We start from the raw sequence: 13322 nt of genomic DNA, 5'->3' as shown, positions 1-13322 counted from the left end.
GCTGCAGCTGCGTATTTACTGTGCAGACATTTAGCTTTTACCAAGTCATGAAGTTTTTCACCTAAATCACAGAAACATTAGTTTAAAGTGGATGAAGATGGGAAATAAAAGCCAACCAATAAGAACGAACACACAACGCAGCGACAGTAACACACACACACAGACACACACACACACACACACACACACACACACGGCGACCTACTTGTCTGGCCTCCATTCAGGGACGCTGAGTGTTGGCGTGACGCAGACAGATGGGATGTTAGACGGACGCAACCAAAGAGCAAAAAGCAAAAACAAATCAAACGAGTTAAAACGGGACACGGAATGATGCAGGTGAGCTTCTGAGCGCGCTCAGTGGCCGCCCCCTACCTGAGCTGGCTGCGCAGCGACGTGATCTCCCGCGTCATGCTCTGGCTGCTGTCCGTCAGCTCCTCCAGCTCCCTCTGCAGCTTCCTCTTCTGGGCGTTGGAGCGCGAGTTCTCCTCCTCCACCTCCTCCAGCTGCCGCTTCAGCTGCTTCAGGCGTCCCATCGACTTGTCCAGCTGCAGGTTTCAGAGGCACAGATTAGCGTCGGCGGGATCAGCAGGCAGATTAACGCTGTTTTGGGGGAGAGTCGGTGTCTCTAACTTCCCATAGAGCCAACAGATGCGGGATTAGGATTACTCTGACTGAGCCGGATAATCGTCCAGGATGAGTTCTGGACGCTGACTTCATCCATTAGCTGATGACCGACCTGCAGCTGGCTGCTCACTGGGAGCTGTGGTTTGCTCACTGGGAGCTGTGGTTTGCTCACCTGCTCCCTGTACTGGTCGGCATGCCTCCGCTCGTCCTCCGCCTGCATCATCACCTCCTTCAGCTTCTTCTCCGTCTTCCTCACCAGCTTGTTGGCGATGGCTCGTTCCCTGAAAACACAAATGAACTCAATTTAAAACTGTCGGCATCCCGACTGATCAGCGTTTACTGAGCGATTTAAAACCTCCAACGTTTCTGTCTCACTGCCGCTGAGCCACGTCTAAAAACAGGATAAAAATAAAGTGTTTTCTGTTAAAAACTGAAAACTCTGAGTTCCTCTGTGCAACCGAAAAGCCACGACTGACTGGGCTCAGACCGACAGTCTGGTGACAGAAAATCAGAGAAGTTGTAACTGCAGCCAGAGTTTCCTCTGAGAGGCTGAGAGGAGCATCCAACCTCCTGGATCAATGAATGAAACGGATCAGAACCAGAGGCCAGAGGAGCCAGCTGGTGGAGATACATTCAGAAAAACAATAAAGTTCATGTTGGAATCAGAGCTGGTCTCTGATCAGATGTTCTGAGTGTCTCACTGTCTCTCCTGCTCCAGCTGCTCCTCCATGGAGTCGATCTTGGCCTCCAGGGCGGCGACGCTGAGCCGGTGTTTGCCCCTCACTGCCCCCTCCAGCTCGCCCAGCCGGGTCTTCAGCTCCTTGTTCTGCCTCTCCAGCTGCTCGCGGGCCGCCTCGGCCTTCTGGGCCAGAGTCCGCTCCCCCTGGAGCTGCACCGTCAGGGTCTCCGCCTGCAGCAGAACCAGAACACAGAGGGTTCAGCGTCCTGTCTATAGCTGTGTAGTCAGTTGTGTACCTGCAGCGTCGTCTCTACAGTTGTGTGTATATAGTTGTGTATATAGTGTGTATATATAGTTGTGTATATATTGTGTACATAGTTGTGTACCTGCAGCGTGGTCTCTATAGCTGTGTATATAGTTGTGTATATAGTTGTGTATATATTGTGTATACATAGTTGTGTACGTGCAGCGTGGTCTCTATAGTTGTATATATAGTTGTGTACCTGCAGCGTGGTCTTGCGCTGCCGCTCCGCCAGCAGCTCAGAGTTGCTCTGCTCCTCCTCCAGCTCCTCCTCCAGCTGACTGACTCGGGCCTCCAGCCGTCGCTTCTCCTCACACAGAGCGTTCCTGCACAGACGCACAACGTCAGCCAGAACCGACCCACAAACCTGCCATCAGCACGACGAACCGGGTCTGACACTGACTTTCCAGAGCTGCTGTTGACCATCTCGTCGGCCATCTCGTCCCTCTCCTGCTGGGCCTGCCGCTTGTGGCGCTCCGACACCGACAGCTCCTGCACGACCACAAACCAACGGAGAGTCAGAGAACAAACCTCAGACTGTGTTCTGCAGCAGCGGAGCCACCCAGCGGGCCGCGGACCAGTACCGGGCCGCACAGAGAGAATAAAAACGTTTTATTGACATTTTATTTATCAGCATGTTTTATTTTGAAAAATGGCCAGAACTGTGCTCGTTTCCTGAACTTGACTAAAAATCAAACTTCTTTAGGAAGAGACTCGATGCTGAGACAGAAGATAAAGTAAAAAATACACGTCGAGCAATGAAAGGTCATTTTATTTGACCAGAAAACACTATTATTATGAGTTGTCATGTGTGATGACCGGTCTGTAGGAAACGGTCTTTCTTGTAAAGCAGGTCGTAGGATTATTTAGTTCCTGCTCTCAGCTCCTGGTCGGTTTCTGGACTCCTCGTCCTCCTTCATGGATCTACAGATGTTCAGTTTGAGAGCTTCTGCCTGATTCAGCTTCACGTGGACCTCAGGTTTGAACCAAACAGACATCTTTAAGCTGAACAAGGTTCTTTTCTAAACTAGTTGAATCTTTCACAGAAGGAACGAAACACGAGCAGCTGGAATCAGTTTTTGTTTTCGGTCGTTTTTTTTGTTCCGTGTCTGATTTTTTTGCATTTAAGTCTCATTTCTTTAAGTTTCACATTTTGCTGTGGTTGTAGCTCCCCGTGTTTGGTGTCTTGTTGTTTGTATTTAGTTTTTCTAATTTTGTGTCTCACTTTCCACATTCTGGGTGTTTGTGTGTTTTGTTCTGGTCGTTCTGCTGTCAGTTGGAACCAGAACTCTTATTTATTCATGATTATCTGTCCTCCTGGGAGACTCTGCTGAACGGATCGATGTTTGGTCGACCTGCTCTGGATGAGAAGAAGAACACGTGAGCTCGTACCTCAGTCAGCTGCAGGACTTCTGCCTCCAGCGTTTGGATCTTCTTCTCGCTGTCCTTCGACTGAGCGATGATTTCGTCCCGCGACAGTTTGGTCTCATCCAGCTCTCGCAGAATCTCCTTCATCTGACCCTGCGATGAGTGAAGAGGCGTTTTAACACCAGACGGGCCCAGAAGCTGGATGTTTACCTGTGTGGGACGGTTCCTGTCCTACCTGCAGCCTCCTCAGCTGCTTCACGGCCTCTTCTTTGCCCCGGCTGGTCGCCTCCACCTGGGCTTCGGACTCCTGCAGCTCCGCCTCCAGCTGCTTCCTGGAGGAGACGGCCTGCGAGCGCTGAGTCCTCTCCTCCTCCAGCTGGATCTCCAGCTCCCTCACCTGCAGAGGAACACCTGAGTCACCTGGGCGCGGCCCGGCGGCCATGTTGTCTGCTTCCTGCCGCGCTGCCATACCTGCTTGCTGAGCGCCCTCCTCTTCTCCTCGCCCTTCTCCTCGCTGCTGCTGATCTCCCTCTCGAACTGGGCCTTCAGCGCCTGCAGGGTGACCTCCAGCCTCAGCCGGGAGTTCTCCGCCTCCGACAGCTCCTCCTCCAGCTCCTGGGTCTGGACCCGCAGGTTCTGGGCTTCGGTCTCGAGGCTCCGCCGGGTTCGTTCCAGCTCGTGGACCTGATGTAGAAAAGAAGCTGCGACTCACTGAGGACTCAGAGGAATAAAAACAGTGTCAGGAGGCTGATTCTTGTCTTTGTGCTGAAACGTTTTGTCATTTTGGACAAACTGAGTCACTTTGGATGAATTCTGAGTCATTTTGGACATTTGAGTCCTGTTGGACCCGCTGCTGTCACTGTGGACAGATCGAGTCCCTTCTGGTCACGTGTTGAGTCAACCTGAGCACATGTTGGGCGTTCTGGACGGATTAAATCATTTTGGACAAACATTCCACAACATTTTAGATTCATCTTTGTCATTATTTGTTTTGGTCAATTTGGACAGATTCTACAGATGTTAGACGACCTCCTTCCATTCTGAGCAGCCTCCAGTCATCTTGTATAAATACTGGATGATTACAGACAGACTACGGGCTGCTGTGGATGAATTCTGAGTCATTTCGGACAACTTGGACAAAAAATAAAAGCATCTATTCTCACGTTCTTGCCGACGTCGTCCTGCTGGTTGACGAGCTGCTCCATCTCTGCTCGGAGCTGCTTGTTGCTCCTCTCCAGCTCCTCCCGTTGGTCCTGGGCCTCCTGAACACACAAAGCCAGGAGGTTAAACACCGCCGTCACAGACTCAGGGCGAACACTCACCTGTGGACGGATTACCTGCAGGGCTCGGGACAACGCCAGGTATCTGGTCTCCTTCTCGCGGCTGTCGGCTTCGGCCCGGTCTCTCTCCTCGGCCAGCCGAGCGCTCACGGCCTTCTCCTCCGCCAGACACTGGAGGAGACGAGATTCTGCATTTAATCTGCCTCAAACACTTTCTTCACATCACGTATAATGTGTCTGGACATATATCCTACAGTCAGGTTTGATCTTTAATCGTTCCTCAGATGTTGTTGTTCAGACAGACTCAGATTAAACGTGATGATAAACCTGCTGATTTAAAACAAACAACCTCAACATGTTCGATTTCACAGAAAACATGACAAATAGTTTATGACTAAAACGTGGGTGGAGGTTTGATGGATGACAAGTTCTCCTGCAGAATCACTCAGCTGCTGCTGCTGACTTCCTCCCTGCAGACCACCTGGTGTCTCACCTGGTCGAACTTCTTCTGCCTCTTCTCCAGCGCCGTGCAGTTCTGCCTCTCCCTCTGCAGGGCCAGCGTCATGTCCTCGATCTCCTCCCTCAGCCGCTCCCTCTGCCGCTCCACCCGCTCCTTCTCCTCCTCCTTCTGCCGCTCCCTCTGGGTGGCGCTGTCCAGCTCCCTCTGCAGCTTCCTGCGGGTCTCCTCGCCGACCTCCACCGCCGTGTTCACCTCCTCCGACTGCTTACGGAGCTCCGCCAGCTGTGGACGTCCAGCACAGGCGTTGGTTACGAGTTTATCAAAACAGCATTCTGAGGAAGTCCTTCAACCCTCTGAACCCAAAGGAAGGAACTCAGACGGGTCTTCTGGGCACTGAGACACAGTCCGAGTCATCGTAGACCAATTCTGACTCATCTCAGGCCAGTTTGATTTTCATTTGGGACATTTATGACTCATCTTAGACACATTTTGAGTAGTTTTGGTGAGTTTTTCTTCCATTTTGAACAGATTTTGAGTCGTCTTTGGACACGTTTTTGTCATTTTGATCAGATTTTGGATGAATTTCTGGTCATTTCAGACAAACATTAAGTAATTTCTGGACATTTTTGAATCATCTTGGGTATGTTTTTGTCATTTTATTGAGTCATTTTACATCAGTTTTGTTTTCATTTTGGACATTTGACTCATCTTGAACACACTTTTGTCACTTCGGACTGACTGAGTAATTCTGGATGAGTTTTTCTCTCATTTCGAACAGATTTTGAGTCGTCTCTGGACACGTTTTTGTCACTTTGATCAGACCGAGTAATTTTGGATCATTTTGGAGAAATACTGACTCATCTCAGGCCAGTTTGATTTTCATTTGGGACATTTATGACTCGTCTTAGACACATTTTGAGTAGTTTTGGTGAGTTTTTCTTCCATTTTGAACAGATTTTGAGTCGTCTTTAGACACGTTTTTGTCATTTTGATCAGATTTTGGATGAATTTCTGGTCATTTCAGACAAACATTAAGTAATTTCTGGACATTTCTGACTCATCTAGGATATGTTTTTGTCATTTTGGACAAACATTGAGTCATTTTAGGTCAGTTCTGGTTTCATTCTGGACATTTACGAGTCATCTAGGATATGTTTTTGTCATTTTGGACAAACATTGAGTCATTTTAGGTCAGTTCTGGTTTCATTCTGGACATTTACGAGTCATCTAGGACATGTTTTTGTCATTTGAGACAGACAAAGTCGTTTTGGACGCATTTCTAAATGCAGAATGAAGCAATTTTGCTGAAAATTGCTCATATTTGGATAATTTTCCTGCAGGAACTGTGTGGTTGTTTCAACAAATGTTAGAAAATCCAGTAAATGTTTGTGTTTATCCAGGTTCTGGTTCTGATAAATGATGTAATTGTGATGATTATTTAAAAGGCGTCTTTTGAACCTTGCTGGTGGTTTTGGGCTTCAGAGGGATAAACATGAGGAATTTAAATGTGATGATTGTATGTATGCGTCTTGTACACGTGTTCTGTGACTTGTATGGAACAATATGAACTAGTGGAGTTAACAAGCCTGTGGCGGACCTGCTGGGTCAGGGTCTGGATCTGCCGGTTCAGCTCTTTGGCGCGCTCCTCCTCCTCCTCCAGCCTCTCCATCAGGCCGTTCTTCTCCTCCTCCAGAGCTCGGACTCTGGAGCTCAGAGCCATTTTCTGCCGGGTTTCATCCTGCAGCAGCTCCTGCAGCACAACCAAACACAACCGCATGAAGGTGACGCGTCTGTGACCCGGCGGCTAGCCGACCAAACCCTCCAGGTCCGTTACCTTGGCGTCGTGCAGCTGGCCCTCCAAGCTGCTCACTTCTTTAGAGAGACGGAGAGTTTTGGAGTCGGAGGACGACAGGTTGCCGGACAGAGACTCGATCTCACACTGGAAGAGACGAAGGAGGTTTCAGGTTCATGAACGGAAACAGGACAGAGTCTCAGACGGTTAGAACACAGAGAGCCTTCATGGCCTGATGAACAGGTAACAGCTCAGTTCAAGGTGTACCACCAGGGAGGATCAGAAGGTTCTGGAGCCGTAGCTGGCGGCTTTATGACAAAGTCAGAGTCATTAAGGATAAATGACCCACAGTAAGGTGAATTCGTCCCTCTGGGTCGGGCAGTCGGGGCCGAGGGCTGAATGTCCGGTTACTCATCATCAGGACACATTCACCAGCTGTTAGGCAGCTTTCTTTTATTTTGAACAAATTGTGCTTCATTTCAGATCAATATTAAAATACGATGGATAAATTGTGAACAGTTTTTGGATTAATTCTGTCATTATGGACATTTTCTGTTTTCATTTTGGAAACGTCTAAAGTCATCCTGGACACATTCTTGTCATTTTGGACAAGTATTGACAAACTTTGACTCCTCTTGGACACAGCACTGTCACTGCAGAGGAACATTTAGTGATTTATGACACATGTTTAGTTACTTTGGACAGATTTTAGTCATTGTTGGACATTTCTTTGGACACATTTACCAGACTTTGGACAGCTTTCTTCCATTTTGACTAAATTGTTTGGAGCTGTTTTGGATAAATTCTGTCCTTTTGGACCATTTTCTTTTCCTCTGAAGTCGATCCGGATGCATTTTGGACAGATGGAATAATTTTGGATACAGATTGAGTCATTCTGGACCGGTTCTGACTAGTTTTGGACATCGTTTGACTCCTCTTGGTCACGGCTTTGTTGAGCCACTGCAGAGGAATATTGAGCCGTTTTGGACACATTTGTTCATTTAATTGATTTAAATAATTAGAAGAAAAGAGAACACAAAGATTTCTATATGTAACTGTAAACTGTACATATGGAAATCTTTGTATCGTATCCTTTTTGTCCTGCTTGCTTTCTTACTTCTTATTTTCATTTCATGTTCTGGGTATTCTGATCTAACTATTTATTTTGTGCTCCTGTGATGAAACCGGTTCTGTTGTGGATCAGTGAAGCTGAACTCAGTCTCAGGTAACCCAACGTGAAACTCCAGCAGCAGTTCGGGTTTGGACACAGCTCAGTGCAGACGGTGTTCTACTGGGAGCAGAGCTGCACCAGGAGGCTCCTGTCAGACCTGAACCAGGTTTTATAGCATCTGGACCTCCCGACCCGGCTCGTCCTGGTGCCTCCGTACTGACCTGCAGCTTGTGCAGCCTCTCCTCGCGCTCCTCGCGCTCGCGGTCGGCCTGGACCAGCCGGGCGTTCAGCTCCTGCAGCTGGCTCTCGGCCCGCTTCCTGCCACGCTCGCTATCAGTCCGGCCCGCCTGGAGGCTCTTTAGCTCCGAGCTCAGGTTCTGCCGCTCCTCCTCCAGGACCAGCTTGGCCTTCTCCAGGGACTGGCGGGCCTGAGGGAGACAAAGACGGTGAGCGAGGCTCTGGTTGACCCGTGTGAGGGAGTGTCGGTGCCGCTCGTACCCTCTTGCTGTTGTCCAGCTGCTCCTGCAGGTTGTCGATGGCCGAGCTGTGCTTCACTCTCAGCTCTGACAGCTGGGCTTCGTGGCGCCGGGTTTCCTCTTCGACGCATCGCTGCAGGTCGCTGAGCTCCGCCTCGCGACGAGACCTGAGTCAGAAATGTTTGTTAAATACTGTCTATTGTCAGCTCAGGTCACAAGTTACAGCAGCTACAAGAGAAACAGGAGAAGAAATACAAAAGTGGAATAAAGACGACGATGAATCCTGATTTCCTGATGAATGAATCCTCATTTTTAAGTTGGACAGTTGTATTTAACCCACTCTGAGTCACTGTGGATGAATTCTGAGTCCAGTGTTGCATCTTGGACATTTTAATTCATACATGAACAGACGTGACGTTCTGCTGTGTTGTTGTTCTGACAACGAGAACAAACACACGACAGCAACAATAAACCCTCATGCTGAATCACTCTGGACAATTTTTAACTCATTTTAGAGAATTTTATTTCTTTTTGGACAAATGTTTGTCATTTTAGTCAAGTTTGAAGAGATGTTGACTTTTTTTAAAAATTATCTTGTACAAGTTTTTGTCATTTCGACAAACTGTGAGTCATTTTGGACGTTATTTTGTTCATTTGTTTGTGTTCCTCAACATCCACAGCGAGTTTTAAACAAATTTAAACAAACATAGAATTATTTTGGGATGAATTTGAAGTATTCTCAGACACGTTTTTGTTAATTTTGGATAAATTTCGAGTCATTTTGGATATTTTTTTTCATTCTGGACGTTTTTTCAGCATCCACACTGAATCATTTTGGACAAAGTCTAGTCCTCCTAGACACGTTTTTCTTATTGAGCACAGACCGAGTCATGTTTTGTGCCATTTTTAGCAGGTTCGTGTCATGTGGGACAAGGTTTTGTTCATTTTTTGACTCGTCTTGAACACGTTTTGTCATTTTAGAAAAGTTTTATCCCTACATATATTATGGTATGGCACCTAACGACCAGACCAAACACAAACCGGACCCTTTGAGTTCATGCCAGCTCCCGTCCTCACCGTAGCTCCTGCTGGGCGGCTGTGGTGTCCAGCGTATCTTCTAACTCCGTCCTCAGAGCCTCCAGCTCCTCTCCCAGGTCTCGCCTCTGTTTCTCTGCTCTTTCTCTCATCCCTCGTTCGTTCTCCACCTCCTCCTTCAGCTCCGACACCTGGGACAGAGCCTCCCTCAGAGCCCTCTGGGCTTCAGCCCTCCGGGCGCCTTCCTCCTCCAACCTGACGACGAACAAACATGAATCAGTAAACCCAGCGTGAAGCTCCACCGCCGCCCAGCGCTGTGGTTCCTGTGGATCCTACCGGCCCTGCAGCGTCGTGATCTCCTTCTCCTTCTGAGTCAGACTCCCCTTCAGCTCGGCAGACAGCATGCCCAGATCGGAGAGCTGCTCCTGGGCCTCCAGAGACTCGTTCTCCATCCTCCTCTTCCACTTCTCCTGCTCCAGCCGGCCTTGCTCCTCCCGCTTCAGACGCTCTGGAGGGCGAAACATCAGGACACGTCCAGGTTAGAACCAGTTACATACGTGATGCTGTAGCCGGTAGTCGGCTCTGTTTCACCACATCTTTAGTGACGTCGTCCGTTTTAGCCAAAAGTTAAAACTGTTCACGTTCCTGAACAAACCCGACTGATCCAAAAACCTGCCAGCAGGTCTGGAAGGAATTAAAAAAATAAAACATCCCCCAAATTTGATCAGCCTGAAACTGTAAAACCAGAAAGAAGTGTCAGATTTTACCCTTTTTTTGGGTTGAGTGACTCAGCATTTCTTATTTATGCTGAGTCACTCTGGATTTATTTTGGGACATTTTCAAAAGTCATTTGAGACAAACTTTGAGTCGGTTTGGCCACATCCTGAGCTGCTTTACACACATTCTGAGTCATTTTGAGCCATTAGGGACACATTTTGACACAATTTGTATAATTTTTAATTTATTTTGAGTCACTCTAGACTCATTTTGAGTAATTTTCAGAAGTCTTGAGTCATTCTGGACACATTCTAAGTCAGTTTGAAAATTTTTAATTCATTTAAAAAAAGGTTTTGAGTTGTTTTGGACACATTATGAGTAGTTTTTAGCACTACTAGTCATTTTAAATTAAATTTGAGTCATTTAGGACACATTTCAACACAATATGTCTCATTTTTAAATTTATTTTAAGTCACCTGGGATTTATTTTGAGTCACTTTCAAAACATTTAAGTCAGTTTGGCTGAATTTTGATTAATTTTAAAAAGGTTTTGAGTTGTTTTAGACACATTATGAGTAATTTTGGATTCTGGATTCATTACAAGTAGTTCTGGATAAATTCTGAATGATTTTGGATTCGTTCTGAGCTACTTTGCACACCATTTAACTGTTTTTTCAGTTTTGTGTTTTAACTTTCCAGAACAGCACTCCTACTCTTATTGTACGCTGAGCTTACAACGACAACACAGACTTTCTGATTCCGATTATTCTGATAATCTTTTTTTTTTTTTTGATATTTTGACTTGTAGATCCAACATTTTAAACCCGAACTGGTTCTGTGCGATTCACACAAATCATGTGATGTGGATTAAAGCAGCTGTTTATGCTGAGAGTTCATCAGTTCACCTGAGAGCTGTCTGAAGGATGATGGTTCATCAATCTCACACCTGACCTCGACTAGCTGATGGCGGCTGTAATCTGATTACTCGTGCAGCCGGTCTTACCCTCGAGGTCGGCGATGACGGCTTCCTGTTTGTTCTTGAGCTTGTTCAGACTCTTGGTCTTCTCCTCCTCCTCCGTCAGCTGGTCGGTCACTTCGCTGAGACGCTCCTCCAGCAGCTTCTTCTCCTGCTCAGAGGAAACCAGGTCAGTACGCTCACTGATGAACACCACCTGTGTGTAGATGTGCTGTTCATCGGGTGTACGTCAGGGTTCTAGCTTCACCTTGCTGAGCCGGTCTCTCTGCTCCACGGCAGTCAGCAGGTCCGTCTCCAGACTCTTGGCTTTGGTCTCCAGAGTCACCTTCTCCAGCAGGAGGCGCTGCCGAGCGCTTTCCTCCTCCTCCAGCTGCTCCTCCAGGTCCTGAACAAGTCACAAACAGGACATTACAGCCATCAAGTACAACCAGACTGAACTCCACAGCGTTTCTGTTGTAGAGCTGCAGAGCGATCTGCTGCCTTCCAGTTTAAAGACAAACTCTGTGGTTGTTCGTGTTTCGTCCTGAGTGACGCCAGCTGAAGGATGCAGCGACGGGTTTCTGCTAAACAGCGACGGAGGACGTGTTTTGGAGGCAGGAACGAGACACTTGACATTAAAAATGAGTTTATGGATCTACAGAAAGACCCGAGTGGATCGGTTCTACTGCACGATACGAGTCGTCTGAGAAACATCAGCCAGAACCATGTGTTGGACAAACGGTCACTTTACACATGTTTCTGTCTGATTGATGCATTTAGGATCATTATCATACATTACATCCTGGACACACTGTTATTAACTAATTAGTCATTTTGTTGATATTTTAATCATCTGTGATGCATTTTTGTTGTTCTAGTACAATTAAGTCACTTTGGACTCATTTTGAATAATTATGGAAAGTTTTTCATCATTCTGGACAAATTTTGAGGCACATTTGGTGAATTTGGAGAAATTAAGGAAACATTTTAAACACATTATAATCATTTTGGAAAGTTTTGAGTAATTTTGGATTAATTATAGGTCATCGTGGACACATTTTCATCATTTTGAACAAACTTTGAGTGATTCTGGATGGATTTTGAGTCAGTTAGGACATATTCTGGAGACAATTAAACAAAGTTTTAGTTCATCTTGGCAGGTTTTGAGTCATTTTGGACACCTTTTGAATAATTATGAAAAGTTTTTAATAATTTCAGAGCAATTTTGATTCATTTTTGGTGAATTTGGAGTAATTAGACATATTTTGGACACATTTTGAATCATTTTTTACATATTTTTGATGAGTTTTAGGTAATCTTGGACACCTTCTCATCATGTTAGACCAATTGAGTCCTTTTGGAAAGTTTTGAGTGATTTTGGATGGATTTTAAGTCTTTTAGGAGATATTTTGGAGACATTTTTAATCATTTTTGACACATTTTGAGTCATTCTAGGTAATCTTGGAAGGTTTTGAGTCCTCTTGGACACCTTCTAGAGCGATTTTGGACACATTTTGAGTAATTTTGGAAAGTTTTGAATAATTTTTGACATATTTCCCGACATTTTGTGTGAATATGAAGTGATATTACAAAGGTTTGGAGTCGTCTGTGACACCTTTTTGTCATTTTAGATGAATTTTGAGTCATTCTGGACATTTTTTTAAATGATCTTTGACAACTTTTTCTTACTGTGGATTAAACTATTTTGAGGGAACACTGAAGCTGCGTCCTTCGCTTCCTGTCAGCTGTGATTGGCTGAATGAACACAACCCGTCCTCACCTGTATGTTCTGCTGCATCCTCTTCTTCTCGTTGGTCAGCTGGACGCCCCTCTCCTCCTCCTCCTCCAGCCGACTCTCCAGCTCCCCCAGCACCTCCTCCAGCTCCTGCTTCCTGCTGGCCAGCCTGGCCCTCATCTCCTCTGCCTCGGCGAACAGCTCGGCCTCGGCCTGCAGCTGGTCGGCCAGAACCGCCTTCTCCTCGATCAGCTGCGGGAGGAAGAGCGGTGAGTTGGTGGTAACGGAGGCTTCGGGGCGGGTGGAGCCGGCAGAACAGGTGCATTTACCTGAGCGTGCTTCCGGTCCAGGTCCGAGAAGTCCTGCTCTGCTCGGGTCAGTTTGTCTTTGGCCTTCTGCAGCTCGGCCTCCCTCACCTGGATCTCCTCGTCCTGCCGGGTCACCTGCAGCAGAGGCTTCACCTGGACGGCACAGAACACGGAGCAGGAGTCAGTGTGAGGAATATGTCATTAATGTTATTCTGTGTGTTTCATATCAAGTATATACGTATATAAGCACAAGATTCTGTAAAAGAAACAAGACAAAAACAAAAACACATAATTAAGTGAAATAAATAAAAATAAAAATCATAATAAATAAGAAGACAAGTCAGAAAAGGATTCCTGTTTTAAATTTGGGACATTTGACCAAAAGTAATAAATTAACTTCAGCATTTTTACCAGATTCGGT

The 13322-nt window shown here is 46.5% G+C and overlaps 1 protein-coding gene across 1 annotated transcript in view; it reads right to left on the bottom strand.

Annotated features, from left to right (window-relative positions):
* Window positions 1-368: 368 nt before the first annotated feature.
* The window catches only part of myh14 (myosin, heavy chain 14, non-muscle), a 39067-nt gene continuing 26113 nt past the window's right edge, over window positions 369-13322 (bottom strand). Inside the window, exons 22-42 of the mRNA XM_008292255.1 lie at window positions 12923-13054; window positions 12639-12845; window positions 11127-11264; window positions 10907-11030; window positions 9523-9694; window positions 9229-9441; window positions 8174-8318; window positions 7897-8103; window positions 6547-6651; window positions 6310-6462; window positions 4746-4994; window positions 4310-4423; window positions 4136-4234; window positions 3444-3656; window positions 3208-3369; window positions 2997-3125; window positions 2008-2096; window positions 1807-1930; window positions 1326-1534; window positions 797-905; window positions 369-545 (exon numbers count right to left, since the gene is read on the bottom strand). Of these exons, the coding sequence (XP_008290477.1) occupies window positions 369-545; window positions 797-905; window positions 1326-1534; window positions 1807-1930; window positions 2008-2096; window positions 2997-3125; window positions 3208-3369; window positions 3444-3656; window positions 4136-4234; window positions 4310-4423; window positions 4746-4994; window positions 6310-6462; window positions 6547-6651; window positions 7897-8103; window positions 8174-8318; window positions 9229-9441; window positions 9523-9694; window positions 10907-11030; window positions 11127-11264; window positions 12639-12845; window positions 12923-13054 (3270 nt within the window). The remainder of the gene's footprint in view (window positions 546-796; window positions 906-1325; window positions 1535-1806; window positions 1931-2007; window positions 2097-2996; window positions 3126-3207; window positions 3370-3443; window positions 3657-4135; window positions 4235-4309; window positions 4424-4745; window positions 4995-6309; window positions 6463-6546; window positions 6652-7896; window positions 8104-8173; window positions 8319-9228; window positions 9442-9522; window positions 9695-10906; window positions 11031-11126; window positions 11265-12638; window positions 12846-12922; window positions 13055-13322) is intronic.

This window comes from Stegastes partitus, unplaced genomic scaffold, assembly GCF_000690725.1.
Source record: "Stegastes partitus isolate 25-593 unplaced genomic scaffold, Stegastes_partitus-1.0.2 Scaffold797, whole genome shotgun sequence".
Lineage (NCBI taxonomy): Eukaryota > Metazoa > Chordata > Actinopteri > Pomacentridae > Stegastes > Stegastes partitus.
This window is presented reverse-complemented; position numbering and strand designations above follow the sequence as displayed.